The 18,967-nt window shown below is 33.1% G+C and overlaps 1 protein-coding gene across 1 annotated transcript; it reads right to left on the bottom strand.

Moving 5' to 3' along the window:
• Positions 1–316: 316 nt before the first annotated feature.
• On the bottom strand, positions 317–1,407 carry LOC114718905 (LRR receptor-like serine/threonine-protein kinase FLS2). The gene is made up of 2 exons (XM_028904346.1): positions 1,204–1,407; positions 317–673 (listed from the first exon to the last, which is right to left on the bottom strand). Exons 1-2 carry the CDS (start codon positions 1,405–1,407, stop codon positions 317–319), a joined length of 561 nt encoding a protein of 186 aa, XP_028760179.1.
• Positions 1,408–18,967: the final 17,560 nt, after the last annotated feature.

Raw genomic sequence — 18,967 nt, 5'->3', positions numbered from 1 at the left:
TCGGGCCATGTATAGCTGCAGCAAACGTCTCTATTCCCTGAAACAAAATATGAGATTTGAATGAATTTAAGAGGAAGTCATTGGAATCTATTACGTAGCAGATAAGAACTGAATTTGTCTGTGGCAAGAACAAGGCGAAAAGGAAAATAAAACCTTATTAAAAAAAAGTATGTGATCTCAGATCGGTTAATTACCTCAACAACCACGATAACATAAACTGGATCCACCATAAGATGAAACAGTTGAAAAAATTTATGTCACCATGCTCTGATGAGGAACAGAATACCACAAACTCCCTAGAAACCTGCTGTAAATCCTACTTCCATCCCAAGATACAATGCTTCAGAAAATCATCATCTTCGTTTCCTTCAGCTGGCTTTGAGTCATTAGAAGCCTCTTGCTCGTAGCACTTCTTGGGAAGAGGATCTCCACAAAGATCATTGCCCACAAAACTCCATGGGTCAAAAATCTGAATTTGGATTCCCAATGGGATTAGTCCAGTACAATTGTTGTATGAGAGGTTCAAATAGTCAAGAAAAGACAAATTAGAGATGGCTGAAATAATTTCTCTTTTATTGTAGGTGAGATCAAGAGATTCCAAGTTTTTCATGCCACCAATTTCCTTGGAAACCTTCCCAATCAAATGGTTCCGAGACAAATTTAAGGACCCCAGCTGAACCAAGTTAAACAATTCTTTAGGAATTTCTCCAGACAAATTGTTAGTGGAAAGAGCAACGCTATGCACCTTTGTGAAGTACTGTAATCCAATTCTCTTCCTTTAGCAAAGTTTTCTATTTCATCTATAATGTAATAGCTCCTAATCCAAAGCATGATTTTATATAGGCAGTGTGGTATAGTTCCTGAAAGATTATTATCAGCAAGGTCCAATATTGTCAACCAAGTGAGGTTACATAACTGTGATGGAATATTGCCTATAAATCGGTTTCCCCTCAATTTGATCACATATAAATTTTGTTGCATGGTATTTGGCAAAATTCCAGAAAATTTATTTCCCTCTAAATAGAGGTATTCTGAATTTGTCCAGTTTGACAAGTCCAATGAAAATTTGCCGAACAAACTGTTATGGCTCAAATCCAACTGCGCAAGATTCACTAATGAAGCCATTGAGAGAGGAATTTTACCTGCTAGTTTATTACTCTCCAAATCAAGGACTTCTAATATTTTCCTATTGGTCCAGCAAACAGGAAGTGTTCCACTCAAATTATTATGTGATAGATCCAACACTAGGAAGTTGCTTTCTTTGTCACTCTCTTGATGGCACAATAACGAGAAAATAGATCCTGACAGAGAGTTGTGCGATGCATCAAAGTAAGAGATATTTGCTAGTAGTGTGAGATTAGATATGTCATCACTGATCAAGTTGTTTGAGAGATCAACATAATCCATTCCTACTACAAAACTCCAAAATACTTCTGCATAAATTTTTGAAATCATTGAGGTTGAAATATAGACGTATCTTAAAGACCGTTGTGTATATAACTATGTTAGAACATTAGGACCAATGCCTGCGTTACCCATCTACAACATCTCAAGTTGAAATGGTGGGACCTATTTAGGATCAATACTAAATTCAAAATTTGTTGAACTTAAGTTCAAAAATGCTAAATTTGAGAGATTGGAAAAATTCCTTTCTATAAGAGCTCCCACCAAGAAATTGTGTCCAATGCTTAAATGATCTAAGCTGTGGAGTTGTCCAAAGACTTCTGAAAGATTGCCACTCAACTGATTGTAGGCCAAGTTTAAGTGGAACAAGGAAGAAATAATTCCAAGAGATAATGAAATTACGTCATCAAACAAATTATGAGATCAAATATAAAAGTTAAATAATTAATTTGTCTCATATCTTTTAGCATTGACTTTTTTCATCGCCACTGAAATTTTTCAGCCGCGGTTGCTACATCAACAACTTTTCAACAGCGACTTTTATATTTTTAATTGCGACTTTTTGTCACCACTTAAAGTTAATTTTTTTTGTAGTGAATATTGAGCCACGTCATCTAGTGTATCATATGTTGTGGCCCCTCTTATCACGTTGTATTAATATTATTAATGTTCAATATCTGGGCTTAGCACTTGGAAGTCATCAAATTCTATCCCAATAACGAGCGTGTAATTTACTTCCCTTCTCTCTCTATTCCCTTATCTTCTAACTTTTTTATGCGGTTATTGAAAAGCAATCGCAGCTTCGTTCTCTTAAGAAAAAAGTCATTCAAAAGGTAAATTATTCTTAAAAATTGCTGGGAAGGTCCCTAAAGTTGATTAAATGGCTTTGTTTCCAAAGCTTAATAGAATTATCGCTTGGTAGTTGGTATATACTATATACATGTTTCTTGAGAAAAGTGATTAATTAAAAGCAATGGAAACCTAAGACTCTTATAAGAAAAGTTAATTTAGGTTTTGAATTACTTTTCTCAACAGTTATAATTAAAGAAAGTGACTCACTTTTTTATTTTAGTGGGTATTTGATGACTTTCTCTTAGTGTGATGCCCAAATACTAAATCTAATACTTAATATAATAGCTAGTTGGATTGAATTTCATTTTAAATATAATATATCAATATACTTTGTCTTTTATTTTTTCTCAAAATATCCCTATTGATTGTAAAGGGTTTCATTAAGGGATAATTTCAATAATCCAATGTACGTGATTAAAGACAATAGTTTAGAGAGCCTAACACACATTTGTAACAAATAACCAATTTAATTAATTTTCTTAATATTCCTAAATTAATTATCTAGCTTTTATATTAAGAACTGAAAGTAGTATTAAACATAAACAATCTTTAATAACAAAAGCCTTCACCTAAACACAAAAATTGTAAAAAATTGAAAAGCAATGGCCGCCCCTGACTCCTGATAAAAGTCCTTCAAAAGTTAAATTGAAGCTAATGTTAAAAATTGCTGGAAAAATCTTAAAAATTTAATTAAACCGTGGAACACGCATCAACCGAACAATATGATGTTTTATTCATCACCATTAATAATTAACAGTCAGTTAAAAAAGTTAAGGTTGTCATCAACGATACCAACCCACTGAGAAGAATTTTCCCCTCAGCGTGAAATTTACTTCGTTCTTTTAGTCTCATATCTTTAATTATTTTAAAGACTAAATTTAGTCGTATAATTTCCTTAATTCTCTCTCTCTCTCTCTCTCTATATATATATATATATATAAACCACAATGGAACAGAGCATCTCAAGTGTCCAAACAGAATGTTATTATTAGATCCTCCAAGCCACCAGCATTATGGCGATTCACTGCGATGCAAGCTCCAAATTTTGATATCTTCGACATCCAAATTAATATCCAGTAAGCCAATAAGCCTATAAATCTGACAGATTACAACATTCATATGCCCTTTCGTTTACATTTTTACTTGGTTGTAACTCGTAACACATGATCAAAGTTTAAAGTAAAATCTCACGTCACATGGAACACTATTCATCAAAGGTTTCTTCACAACATGGGACACATGCACCGTAAGAGCTATTATTACAACATGTTCTCTTCTCACAATTCACCAAATTTAAGATAACTAAAGGACATTCAATAGACAACAATAGAGTCCTTGATGGTGCGTAACAGCAGCGGAACTCCTTATTTCTTGAAGCAGGACTCAGTATTTGAATAATGATCAGAGTAGTTTTTAAATAAAGGAAGCTAATTTAAATGATAACAACACTTGAAAAATCAAGGAATCTAATTTATTAACTCAGCTAAGCTTTTGGAACCAGAGCCCAGGCAACATAAAATTGATTTACCAAGTGATCAAACCATCGGAAAAATCTGTGTCAACATGCTCTGATGAGAAAAAGAGAACACGAATTTCCTGGAAGGATATCAATTATTTGATACATGTTAGATTTATTTTTTTGGGCGGCGTGTTCAACACCTTTGTTTCCTATTTTATTTCATATTGAACGATTTAGTGCCTAGATTTTCGTCTTTCTATTATTATTCGTTTCGTATTTTCACATTATTAGTGTTGCAGTGAAACTCAACTTTCTTTTGACTGTGTTATTCGGCCATCATTATTTTTCAATTTGTTGAAGGAAATATAAGAATATGAATTTCCTTTTCATCTTTGATTTTTGCTTGGCACGTCGTCTTGTGTTATTATTAATTTGTAGATAAAATGAGGCATTACAATATTTCGCAGCCATGAAACAGTGCAATCTTGTACTTTTTTAAAAAAATAATTTTTCAGACAAAGTTACACATTAAAAATCAATTAAACAGGCTTCAGGTTATGCCATACTTTTATACAGACTAGGTTTAAGCTGTCAAAAAAAGCCTAGAATAAGCTACAGTGCTTGTTAGCAAACAGGCCTAGCCTGTTAAGGTCGAAACTTGATATGGCCTGACCTATTTTTACCTATACTTATAGTTATGGTCTCTTTTTTTTTTAAAAAAAAAACAAGTTGTGATTGTTTTCAAGAATTTTAAAAGATTTTTTAACATTCACTTCAATCTTGTTTTTGATGACTTCCCTAACTTTCTTACTGAATATTCCTAATTGATGACTAATTATTAGTTCATGAATGAAACGTCATATTGTTTGGGCCATTTCGTGTTTCCTCAACCCACCATGATGAAGTTAATCAACGTTTAGGATTTTTTTCAGCAATTTTTAATATTAATTTAGCTTTTGAATTAATGACTTTTCTCAAGAGATCGCAGCTGCCATTGCTTTTCAACAACCATGTCTTTTTTTTTTTAAAAAAAAAAAAGAATATAAGGGAATCAAAAGAGAAGGGGAGTAAATTACACGCTGGTGGAAAAAAAATTAATTCTTCATCTTACTGGGATGGTATATGATGACTTCCACTTTGTGTTGTGCCCAAATATTGGTAATTTCTTTTTCATCATCTTCTAATTTTTTTCAATGGCAGCTTCTGTCTTTTGAGAAAAGTAATTCCAAAGCTAAATTAAAGTCAACGTTAAAAATTGCCAGGAAGGTCTTAAAAGTTAATTAACCTCATCATAGTGGGTTGGGGGAACACGCAATGACCAAACAATATGATGTTTCGTTGATTAACATTAATAATTAATTAAGAAAGTTTTGGCAGTCGTCAACAATACTATCCCACTAACACAAATTAATTTTCCCCTCAGCGTGTGATTTACTTCTGTTTTTTCCCAGGCCCTCTCTAATTATTTTAAGAATTAACGGATATTTGCCTTTGGACTACTTTGCCAGTAGCACTAATTAGATATTATCAGTATAAACTACTATTAGTAAAGCAGTATTGCCCATTAAGAGTCAAAATCATTGCAGTATCGCTCCCTGTCCGACCACATTAATGTTGAATGTTAAGCTTACATTAATTTTAGATTAAAGAGAATTTTTACATCAATCTAAAAACTAGTTTGGAGGTTGAATTTAATCATATAAGATCTTAATTTACTTTATTTCTTATATCTATTATTTTTCGTCCAATTAATTTCTCTAACTTATAATTTAATGTTTTATAGGATGTTTGTTATAATAAAATAATTTATTTGACTTTTTTTAATTAAATCCAATTAGTTAAGTACCTCTTATATTAAAGACGGGCAGCATTAATTATCTTAATCAATAGAGTTATAGATTGAATCACACTAAAATTTATATTTTCATGCTGTTCTTTTCATATTGTAATTTTTTTCTGAATATGGAGGGGGACCAACTTATAATACTCGGGGGGGGGGGGGGTGTGTTTAGCTCACATGCTATATAGTTCAAGTTTTGGATTTGATGTAAAATCCTCTTCGAGTCCCTCCTTTTCAACTTGACAGTATTTATTCCGAGAACATTAGGAACATTAGGAACATTTTTTTAAAAAAAAAAATTTATTCTATCCCTTCAGTTATACAATTTAACATCAACATTTCCCATCTATATCATCTCCTCTTGAGATATGTGCATATATATATATATATATATATATACTTCTCTAAATATTGAAGCCATCTTTTCAACTAATAATGGGACGTCATGGTGGATTGTTTATTGTTTATTGGGTGAAGAAAGGGGGACCATTTAATTCATAGAAAACAAATCAGCATACGCATTAATACAAAATTGACCGACTTTACAAATAAAGGTTAGATCTAGCATAAGGGACCAGTCTTGTATAATATGGTGAACTGAGACTTGAATCTTCACTGAAAGAGATACCCACATTTATTGCCCGATAGTGCCTTAAATAAGATTGATCATTTTATTCATAGAAAATAAATCAGCATATGCATTAACACAAAATTGTTTGACTTTACTGATAAGGGTTGGCTTTAACGAAAGGGGCCGACCCCTCACAATATGATGAACTAAAGCTCAAATTCCCACTGAAAGAGATGCTCATATTTAGTGTTTGATAGTGTTTTAAATAAAATTACCTTCAATAAAAAGATACATATGCGTAGCAAAAAAAAAACTAACTTTAATTTGTATTACTGATAATATTGGACACGAATGGAGGTGTTTAAGCTGAAAATATTTGGGTGGTGACATGGCAGTGAGGTAGTAACATGGCATAAGAGTGGAGATGTGACAACGACTCGGTGGCTGACTGATGGGAACGTGGTGCCAATAAATCCAATTTTTCTCCCGCATCACTTTCAAGGGTGGCAAAAAAATTACCACTGAAAGTCATTTTTTGTGGAGGCAAAAAGTACTTTTGGCAGCAACATCCAAAGTGCCTTTCAGTAATGACAAATATTGCCACTGAAACTTATAAAAGTAGCTGCTAAAAAGTCTTTCAGTTGTTATTATTTTTGTTGCCGTTAAAAGTTTTTAGCCGTAGTTATTACACTAACAACTTTTTAGCCACAACTTTCATAGTCATCATGGAAAGTTTTTTTTTTTTGTAGTGAATACTAAGCCACGATCATCTAGTATATCATACGTTGTGGGACCTCTTATCACATTGTATTAATATTATTAATGTTCAATATTTGGGCTTAGTATTTGGAAGTCATCAAATTCTGTCCCACTAACGAACGTGTAATTTACTTTCCTTCTCTTTCTATTTCCTTATCTTCTAACTTTTTTACGCGGTTATTGAAAAGTAATGGCAGCTTTGTTCTCTTGAGAAAAAGTCATTCAAAAGGTAAATTATTCTTAAAAATTACTGGGAAGGTCCCTAAAGTTGATTAAATGGCTTTGTTTTCCAAAGCTTTGTAGAATTATCGCTTGGTAGTTGGTATATACTGAATACATATTTCTTGAGAAAAGTGATTAATTAAAAGCAATGGGAACTTAAGACTGATACGAAAAGTTAATTTAGGTTTTGAATGACTTTTCTCAATAGTTATAAAGAAAGTGACTTAATTTATTATCCTAGCAGGTATTTGAACATCCCTACTGATTGTAAAGAGTATTATCACTTAGGGATAATTTCAATAATCCAATGTACGTAATTAAAGATGATAGCTTAGGAAGCCTAACAGATATTTGTAACAAATGACCAACTTAATTAATTTTCTTAATATTTCTAAGTTAATTATTTAGCTTTTATATTAAGAATTGAAAGTAATATTAAACATAAACAATCTTCAATAGCAAAAGCCTACACCTAAACACAAAAATTGTAAAAAATTGAAAAGCAATGGCTGCTCCTGACTCCTGATAAAAGTCCTTCAAAGGATAAAAATCCTAAGAATTTAATTAAACCGTGGAACATGCATCAACCGAAGAATATGATGTTTTATTCATCACCACTAATAATTAATAATCAGTTAATTGGAAAGTTTGAGGTAGTCATCAACTATATATACCAACCCAATAAGATGAATTCTCCCCTCAGCATGCAATTTACTTCGTTCTTTTAGTCTCATATCTTTAATTATTTTAAAGTCTAAATTTAGTTGTATATTTTCCTTCATTCTCTTTATATATATATATATAGAGAGACACACACACACACCACAAAGGAACAGAGCATTGCAAGTGTCAAAACAGAATGTTATTATTAGATCCTCCAAGCCACCAGCTTTATGGCGATTCGCTGTGTTGCAAGCTCCGAATTTTGATACTTCAACATCCAAATTGATATCCAGGAAGCCAACAAGCCTATAAATCTTACAGATTACAACATTCATATGCCCTTTCGTTTTCATTTTTACTTGGTTGTAACTCATAACACATGATCAAAGTTTACAGTAAAATCACACATCACATGGATTCATCAAAGGTTTCTTCACAACATGGGACACATGAACAGTAATAACTTTTATTACAACAACATGTTCTCTTCTCATAATTCCCTAAATTTAAGATAGGTAAAGGACATTCAATAGACAACAATAGAGTCCTTGACAGTGCGTAACAGCAGCAGAACTCCTTATTCCTTGTAGCAGAACTCAATACTTGAATAACGTTCAGAGTAGTTTTTAAATAAAGGCAGCTAATTTAAATGACAACAGTACGTGAAAAATCAAGGAAGCTAATGTATTACCTCAAGGGATATTTGTTATTGATACTCAGCTCAGCTTTTGAAACAGAAGGCCCGGGCAACATAAAGTTGATCTATCAAGTGATCAAACCATCGGAAAAATCTGTGTCTCCATGCTTTGATGAGGAAGAGAGACCAAGAATTCCCTGGAAGGATATCAATTATTTGATACATGTTAGAATCATTTTTTTTCGTGATTTATTCTTTTTTTTTTTTTGGTGCGGCGCGTTCAACATCTTGGACTCAATTTTTTTATTTTTCCCATGATTTAATACGTTTTTTAATATAGTGATACTTCCTTTTTTCCGCCCTATGATTGTTTTGCAATTCAGATCATGATCAAGTTATAACAACTGAGAAACTATCGCAACATCCCAGTAAACAAAACGCTAATTAATTAATCAATTATGATACATACTTTTCCATCTTTTGTGTCCTGTGCAAGGGAAAAAAATCAAAAGATTAAGTTAAGATTTAATTCCTCATAAATTGCCCACATCAAATTATAGGGATCTTTTTGGCTGGAAAAAAGAGTTATAGAAATCTTTGTTTCCAAGTGAACGTAGTAATTTCATTCCTTCAATCCCAACCGTGCGGCTGTATTTAGGGATCTAATGTATCCAAGTTGCAATAGTACATGCTGCTTTAAACCAGACTTGCACTGCTTTTTTGGCTAACTAAAGAGGTACACAATTAAAATGATGAAACGAAATAGTCTTCCAACTTAATTTTGTATGAGATGGCATCTCGCTCGCCAAGTCACCCTAGCAATTCAAGCAAATTTTTTCTGTTCATTTTCTCCATTATGTTGTTATTGAAGCAGGATTAAAGGTCTTCTTACTAATTGGAGGATACAAGACCTATTCTATTGTGTAAATATATACTTCTACTTACCTTTTTGTGATGATAATTGCAATGAAATAAAACAACTGATTACATAGAAGTGAAATCATTTTTTCCATTATGAATGTTTTCTAAGAATTTTTCATTGTGTTTTGCAAAAATTTTGCACTTCAATTACGTGGTACAATGAAATGTTGGGAAAATCCTGTTTTCTTATAATTTGTCATTCTCGCTGTGATGCCAAAATGAGTCCTTCACTTTCTGTGGTCCATAGGTAAATAGATTGTAATGATGGTTATTTTATTCTAAATGTTTTCGTGCAATATATAAATTTAATTATCAAAGTTAGCCGATTCATCACTGATTTAGTTGGCACGACTATATTTTTAAGTTGTGCAATATATGTTTGAATGCTAATGTGACTTTTGGTGATTTATGCGGCTGAGTGCTTTACCTGCCTGATTTTGATTGTTTGAAAATATATTTCAGAACTTATAATTAGTTGGCAATTTCTGAAAATACATATTTCGTGATACGGTGAATATCATTAATTGTATATAAACTCTAATCATAATGATGGTATACGTATTATGCCATTTTGTTCTGTTGAAGTTGCTTTGAAGGTATTTTAGACATTTTTTTTTGGACCAGATTTTAGACTTTTGATTTCATTAATGTTAATGCATCTCGTGCATTGCGCGGGGTGGTAAATGCTAGTTTTGTAAAAATGTACTCCTCCATTTATAGGACAGAGAGAAAAGATATTTTTTTGGTTCTATTTGTATGGCACTGAGAGAAAATTTTTGTACAAATGTACCATTTTACCCCTCATTTATTATTGTGTTAACTTTATTTGCATAAGATATAATGTATATTAAATAGGGATAAAGTTGAAAAGTTGTTAAATTTTAAATAAGTGTTAATGAAGTTTAAAGTTTTTCTTGGTCTGTGTGAAACATGCAAAAAGTGACTTATAAATAGAATCAAAGGATTATAATTTTTTCCAGTTTAAACATCCATATAATTTTCTTTAAATTATATTAATTTTAATAATATATCTTAAAAAGTAAACTTAGCACAAAGTGTTACTCAAACCTAAAATTATTTTTGAATACTGTATGTTTCTGGAAAAATATTTCAAAGTGTTGTACCAAACATTATTTTAAGATACTGGGTGCTCTTGAAAAAAATATTTGAGGGTGTTGAGTGTATTTTTAGAATATTAAGTGCTATTGAAAAAATATTTTAAGGTGTTGAAAAAAATTACTTTAAGATACTAGGTGCTCTTGAGAAAATATTTTATGATACTAAGTATATCAAAAAATTATTTAAAAATATTAGATGCTTCTAAAAAAATATTTTAAGATACTGAGTATTGATACTGGATGTTATTTAGCCCAAAAAAAAAAAAAGAACGCCCCATTTTTTCCACCCAAAACGAGTTTGTTTTGGACAGAGGAGGGCAGCCAAAGGAAGACGAATAAAAGAGACGGGGATCATTTAAGATCAGTATGCATATAATATAAATGATCAATAATTCAACATCGTTGCTAATACTTTTTCCCGCCCCCCCCCCCTTTTCAATGAAGAGATTAGGTAGGGAATATAAAATTTTTATACAATTCTATAGTGATATTAATGGCCCCTACAGTGGAGAAACAGGCAAATGATTGTGCCTCAATAATGTAATTGGATCAATCAAAAGAGCAAACTTCGTTATTCAATAACCAAGGCATGACTCTGTTGTTCCAAACAGTATAAACCAAAATGGAAGAGAGAGCAATCACGTGGAACACTACTCATCAAAGTCAAAAGTTTCTTAATAACGTGAGAGACAAATACACGCACACTGGTGATCGCTATTACAACACGTTCTCTTCTCACAATTCACCTCTATTCTGTGCCACACACTCCTATGCTGCTTGTTCCGAAACACATATCAAATAAGTTAATCATCATCAGAATGATGACAATCAGAAGAAACTGGAGGATTGATATAGATTTCTTCAGTTAATGAATTAATTGGAGCATTAATTATCGTTAATAATCATATCCAAGTCTCTCTTATCAGCAATTCTATGCCTCATGTTGAACTTTGAAGTAATCCGTACACTTGATCCTATTGTACACTGCCTTTTCCTTCTCTCCAGAAACTCATTTGCAGGACCTGTTTCGCTCTCTAAGCCAGTTTATAAGACCATCAAAGTGCAATGAGTACTTTAAAGTTGAACAAGTATGTGTTGATAACGGAGGCTTGGCAATATTTGTTCTGAAATTTCCAAACAGCCCATAAGGCATGAGCACATGCGTTCATGAAATTACCAAAACAACCCTCCCTCTACTGCTGACCCTTGATGCCAAGTTATTTTCGATGATGACGATTCAGCCATGGTTCGCCTTGATCCATCACTCGTGGCACCATTATTCTGATGTGTTTGACACTGTCTGGTCATTCTGTTGATATAATCCACATTGGGACTTTTACAATCACTACTTATAATTAAAGGATATTCCATTGAAAAAGAAACCGGCATAAGTACACACAGATGTTCTAATAAACCATTATTACGAACTCTTATTTGTTCACTGTTTCACTAAATTTAAGATAAAGAAAGGGCAACATTGACATAAAGTTGATGAACCAAGCTGTCAAATAATCTGAAAAATCTATTTCTCCATGCTCTAATGAGAAAGAGAGAACCACAAACTTCCCAAAAGCCTGCTGTGAATCCAACTCCCATCCCAAGATACAATGACTTGAGAAATGTGTCATCTTCATTTTCTTTGGCCGGCTTTAAATTGTGAACTTCTTCTTTCTTGTTACACTTTATTGGAAGAGGGTCTCCACAAACTTGAAGATTGGCAACAAAACACCAAGAATCGAAACTCTGAATTTGAGTCCCCAAAGAGATTTGTCCAGTGAAATTGTTGTATGAGAGGTTCAAGTCAGCAAGAAAAGATATGAGTATTAGAGATGGCTGAAGGAATTCTCCATGAAGTCTATTGTGGCTGAGATCAAGAGATTCCAAGTTTTTCATGCCTCCAATTTCTTTGGGAATCTTTCCACTCAAATGGTTTTGAGACAAGTTCAAGGACTGTATTTGACTCATACTACACAGCTCCTTAAGAATTTCTCTAGACAAATTGTTAGAGGATAGATCAATTATCCACAAAAACAAAATGTCGACATAATCTAATTCTTTTCCTTTAGTATATATTTTTATAGTTTCTGTCCACAAAAGCTGATCAGTTGAATCACGATGTTATATAGGCAATGAGGCATGGGTCCAAAAAGATTCTTATCAACAAGATCTAGTATCATAAAAGAAGAGAGGTTGCACAATTGTAATGGAATCTTGCCAATAAATTGGTTGGCCCTCAACTTGAAAACTACCAAACGTGGAGGCATTGTGGTTGGCAAACTTCCAGAAAATTCATTTCCCTCCAAAAGAAGGTATTGCAAATTTGTCCAATTCGATACGTCTAATGAAAATTCGTCAAAGAAATTGTTATCACGTAAACCCAATATCCCAGGATTCAATGAGGCCATGGAGGGGGGAACTTTATCCTCTAGCTCATTACCCCTCAAATTAAGGTATTCTAATTGTTTCCAATTAACCCAACAGTCAGGAATTGCTCCACTTAAATGATTATGTGATAAGTCCAAATAAGACAATATGCTTTCCGCATCACTCTCTAGTTGGCACAATAACAAGAAAATAGAGCCTGACAAAAAATTGTGAGATACATCAAAGTGAGAGATAATTGTTGACAGTGTGACAGTGGATATGTCATCACTAATTGTGTTGTTTGACAAATCAACAGAGTCAACTCCTATGACAAACCTCCAAAATACATCAGCATCAATTATTGAGATCCCTAAGGTAGAGATGTCTAGATATTCTAGAGACTGCTGTGTATATAGCCCATGTTAGAATATTAGGCCCTGTATTTGTGTTACTCAAATTCAAATGCTCAAGTTGGAATAGCGGGACCCATTTAGGATCAAAGTCAAATTTGAAACCACTTGAACTCAAGTCTAACCATGTTGATTTTGAGAGTCTGGTAAAAAAATTTTTTTGAAATAACTCCCACCTAATGATTGCCACCAATGCTTAAAGATTCTAAGTTATGGAGCCCTCCAAGGTTTTTGGGAAGATCTCCACTGAAATGATTATGGGACAAATCTAAGGAAATCAAGGAAGAAATATTTCCAAGACATGATGGAATAGAGCCGTTGAACAAATTACCATAGAGTTCAAAATACTACATCTGTTCATGTTGGCAAAACCAATCAAGAATTGATCCTCTAAGGTTATTAAAACTCAACCTTGAGCTTTTAAGGTTTGGAAGCTTGAACAGGTTCTTCACTACTTGACCATAGAAATCATTGTCAGAAAGATCAAGATGAGATAGTTTTTGGGTGAAATCAAAGAGTGAATTATGTAATTCTGAGTTGATCATGTTATGAGAAAGATCAAGAGTTACCAGTGAAGTAAAATTGACTTAGTTGATGAGGGATGGAAAATCTCTCAAGTCACAACTGCTCAGGCGTAACTCAGAAAGTGAAGGTATCAAAGAGATAAAATAGAGCCAATTGGTTTCATTTCCAACACTAGAGTAACTGAGGTCCAAATATTTTAAGGAAAAAAATTGAGAAATCCAACGAGGATCATTTATTCGGAAATGATAATTATGTGAAAAATCTAGGGGAAGCAGAGGAGAAGATTTGGAGACTTGGCGTTGAGGACTACTCCCAGATTCAAATCGATTATGGCTCAAGTCCAAGTGAATGAGAAATTCAAATTGAAGAAGAGACAGATTAATCCTATCTTGTAAGCCATGGCGAGCTAGATCTAGCTCTGCAACTCTGCCATTGATATCACACAGAACTCCAGACCGCAAACAACAATCTTCATGACTAGTCCATGAAGAGAGTTTGTTTAAAGGATCCACCACTCGTTGTTGGAAGATCAAGAGTGGTCATCGATCATTCTCGTTGCAACGAATCGCATTGTTTGTTTTACATATGCCTCTATCGAACGTTGTTGCAAGCAAAAGAAACAAGAAAACAAATGAATTTTTTGAAGTGAAGCTGACCATCATGGTTGATTTGAGTAGAATGAACACAACGTAATCTTTATGTGATATATATATATATATATATATATATATGGAGCAAAGTGAACAATTAGTTTTCTAAAGTTTATAACAGGTTAAGAACTAAACAATAAACTAAAAAGCCATTTCTTTTTTTGAGCTAATTTTTATATTGCAAATACCATCTTAAAATCTCTACTTACGCCTAAATTTAGACATGTCAAATTGTAAACCATAAAATTTTAGTTTTAGATTTGCACTAAGAACCAGTTGTAAATATAATCCCATAAAAATGTCATTCTCCTCTTACAGCCACGCTCAATTCGGAGGAGAGAAGAGAATTTCTTCTCAAGCAAATAGAAGTACTGAAAAAATTTGGATTCCACTTCATAGCCCAATTGGTGAAATTTCAGGGACCCATTCATCGTTCTTGAACCTTCACGTGTAATCGTGAGTCGGTGCTCATCAGATTGCGTAAGCAATAAGGTTGACCAATTCAATGGTAATTACAAATTCTTTGTTTTTTTATTTTATATTGATATTAATGTCCTTTACAGTTGCGAAACGAGCACCGCCATGTAATTGGACCAATCAATAATAAAAGTGTAATATAGGAAATGTTAATAATGTAATTGTTTCTATCGATTTTCGCGGTCAGGAGTAGATTAGGTAGGGAATACTATATCTCAAGCTTTGTTTTTATTTTTTAATTTGACCAGTTAATAGCTACGTCTACTTGTTAACTACAAAATTAATTAATTTTACCCAAAAAAAAAGCACTAGTATGCTACATTGTTTAATAGTGGGACTGATTATAATTTTTATGTTTTATACTGAGATTAATGCCGTGCCGGCCACCTAATAATTTTGCCTCAATAATGTAATTCGAGGAATCAATCAACAATTTTACTAATAATTTTTTTGCAGGACAGTTTTACTAATGATATCCCATATAATCTTATTATTACATATTAATTTTGTTGGGTCTCGTTTCTACCTATAGCAGCATTTTTGGAAGAAAAAAAAACAATACATAACAAATCAAAATAGACGTCACACTTACACCTTAAAAAAGGGGTGACGAGTTGAAATATGAGAAGACCATATTCTTTAGGCTTCATATGAGTAAAATTTTTTTTATTCATTGAAGCTAACTGCCCTTAATTGTCGCTTTAGGGTTACTCCAAAAATTAACCGAATTAATGCAATATAGTGCACAACTCGGGTCGTTTCACTTTGAGGAGCCGAAAATGAAATTAAACCCTAGTAAATAAATGCAAGTAACCTAAACTATAAAAAGAGATTTTTTATTTTGAAAAGCTGTTAATTAAATACTACGAATCAAATTGAAATTAAAATACTTTTTTTTGTTTTTATATAAAAGTGATTAAAATGAATGGAGATTAAAGAAATGAAAATGAGACACACAAATAATACTGATAAAAATCAATCCTCCAATTCAACAATGTAGGCAATCATCACTCTAAAAGATGTGGGAGTTAAAAACAATGAATTAAGAATTATAATTAAGCTTTTAATCCAACAACCAAGCCACCTCGAGTTGCCACAAAATATTTTCCTAAAATTCAAATTACTAACTGCAACCAGAATAGTAAAATGAAATTAAGGATACTAAAAACCAATGCTCAATTAAATTCTTAGATTCACAACAATAGACTTAAAGCTAGCAAGAGACAATATAATCCAAGATTCTAAGCCACCTTAGAAAATCACAATATATTAACTCCAAAATCAATACAAATGTCATAACCACAACATCATAATTGAAATCAAAGCTATAAACAGCCCAATGTCAAATGCTTAAACAATAATCCAGTCACAATAATCCCCAAATATAATCAAATTAAGCAATACAATTATCCCAACAATTAGAAAAACTATCCTAAGACCTAGGAATTGTTAAACAATTATTGAGTAGGAAATTAAAACAACTAAAACTCCCCTTTGATGATCCAAGCTCCTGCCATTATTGTTGAATTAGAGAATTAGGAATTAGCCACGGTTTGCCATCAAATTCGCTGCAATCAGTATTTTGCTACAGGATCCCATGGAAGAACACTGTTCACGCTGAATGGTCTTGCCGTCACTGGTCGTCCAGCGCGTCTCGCCTCACGTCGCCCTGCGTTGATTCTCTCCGCCACCAGAAAGATTCAACGGGGAAGATGATGAATGGTCCCCTCGCGCGCCGCCCAGCTTGCTCTGTTTCGTGCGGCGTGTTCGTGTGTGTCTCTCTTCGGCCTCCCCTGTTTTTGTCTCTGTTTTCAGCGCCGCTTAGCTCTCCTCGTGTTCTCCCTCCCTCTTCCTCTCTTGCGTCTCCCGCCTCCTCAAAAGATGAAAAATAGATGATTATTAGGTTGGGGCAAAACGCAACGTTTTCCCCCCCTAATTATTATTTTTATTTTTTATTTTTTTATTTTTCTTTCCTTTTTCTTTTTCTTTTTTTTTATTTTTTTTTCTTTATATATTTTTTAATCTTTCAAGAACCTGCAAGCAAAATTCAAGGGTAAGGTAGCATTAATTGTCCTCAAAAATCAATTAGTCATAATTAAACCAAAATATGACAATTTTGCCCCTATAAAATAATAATTCAAAATAAAATTAATTAAATCAATTAAGGCAAAAAGAGACCAATTAAGTTGACAAAACTCATATAAAAGATATCAAAATATATAAAAATAATTGAGTTTGTCATTCATATATCTAGACTTACTTAGAATACTAAATAGAAAGCCTTGGAAAATATTTCATAGAATAAAGTCACCAGCTTTTTGTAGAAATTTTGACAAAATCTCCATCAAAAATTGGATTTCTCAAAAATTCTGCAAATAAAAACGGAGAAGGGCTAAGTCAAAAACTAATTAATACAGGAGTTCAAGTGTAATTAAGGGATCTTCCAAACCCTATTATTTGTTAATGACTCTGTTATTTCGCACAGGATAACCCAAAATGAAACAGATCATCTCAAGTATGTGGAACAGAGCAATCACATGAAACACTATTAATCAAAAGTTTCTTAACAATATGAGACACACATACTACACGCACTAACCACTATTATTATAACATATTCTCTTCCCGAAATTCACTAAATTTAAGATAACAAAAGGGCATTCAATAGGCAACATCTGAATCCTTGACCACGCGTAACAGCACTCCTCAGCTTATTCCTTGAAGCAGAACTCAATATTTGAACGAGAGGAACAATCAGAGTAGTGATAGCTGTTTCACTTGCATCCCATATTGAAAAATAAACAAGATAGAACGTAGTCAGCTAAGAATAGGATGTTTTAGCAAGTAGAAGAAGATGCAATGGAAAAAGGAAAATGAAACATCATTAAAATAATAACATTACTTAAAAAATTAGGGCAGCTAATTTATTACCTCGAGGAAAATTTGTTATTGATATTCAACCAAAGCTTTTGAAACAGAGGGCCAAGGCAACATAAAGTTGATCTGCCAAGTGACCAAACCATTGGAAAAATTTGTGTCTCCTTGCTCTGATGAGGAAGAGAGAACCACAAACTCCCCAAAAGCCCACTGTAAATCCAACCCCCATACCAAGATACAATGACTTTAGAAAGCTGTCATCTTCATCTTCTTCAGCTAGCTTTGAGCCATGAGTTTCTTCCTTTTTGTTACACTTCTTTGGAAGAGGATCTCCACAAAGTTCGGAATTGCCAAGAAAACTCCAAGAATCAAAACTTTGAATTTGGGTTCCCGATGGAATTCGCCCGATGAAATTGTTGTATGAGAGGTTCAAATAAGCAAGAAATGACAAATTAGAGATGGTTGAAGGAATTTCTCCAAGAAGTTTATTGTAGCTGAGATCAAGAGATTCTAAGTATTTCATGCCTCCAATTTCTTTAGGAATTTTTCCAGTCAAATAGTTTCGAGACAAGTTCAAGGATAATATTTTACTCATACTAACCAGTTCTTCAGGAATTTCTCCAGACAAGCTATTAGCAGAAAGATCAATAATGCCACGTCCAAAACTTAGAAAACTATCAACTTGATAGGCTAATTTACTTCCTTTAGTAAATATGTGCACTATTGCAATAGACTGATCTATGATATAAGGTAGATGTTTGGCCCAAAAAGGAAGATCAGGTAGATGTTCGATGATGCGTAGGCAGTGAGGTATAGATCCAGAAAGCTTATTTTCAGCAAGATCGATTATGTTCAAATAAGAAAGTTCGCACAAGATTGTTGGAATATTGCCAGTAAATTGATTGGTCCTCAATTTAATAATTCCCAAATTCTCCGCCATTGGAATTGGCAAACTTCCAGAAAACTTATTTCGGTCTAAAAGCAAGTATTCCAAATTTGTCCAATTTAGCTTGTCTAATGAAAATTTTCCAAAGAAACCATTGTCACTCAGATCCAACTTATAAAGATTCAATGAAGTCAATGAGGCAGGGACTTTACCTGTTAGCTTGTTACTCCCCAAATTAAGGTATTTTAATTTTTTCCAATTGTTCCAACAATCAGGAAGTGTTCCACTCAAATTATTATGTGATAAATCCAACACCTCCAAGTTGGTTTCTT

Source organism: Neltuma alba, unplaced genomic scaffold, assembly GCF_004799145.2.
Source record: "Neltuma alba isolate B1F8T4 unplaced genomic scaffold, ASM479914v2 tig00011879_pilon, whole genome shotgun sequence".
In the NCBI taxonomy this organism is placed as follows: domain Eukaryota; kingdom Viridiplantae; phylum Streptophyta; class Magnoliopsida; order Fabales; family Fabaceae; genus Neltuma; species Neltuma alba.
Note: the sequence above shows the minus strand (reverse complement) of the source record. Positions and strands in the feature narration are given on the sequence as shown.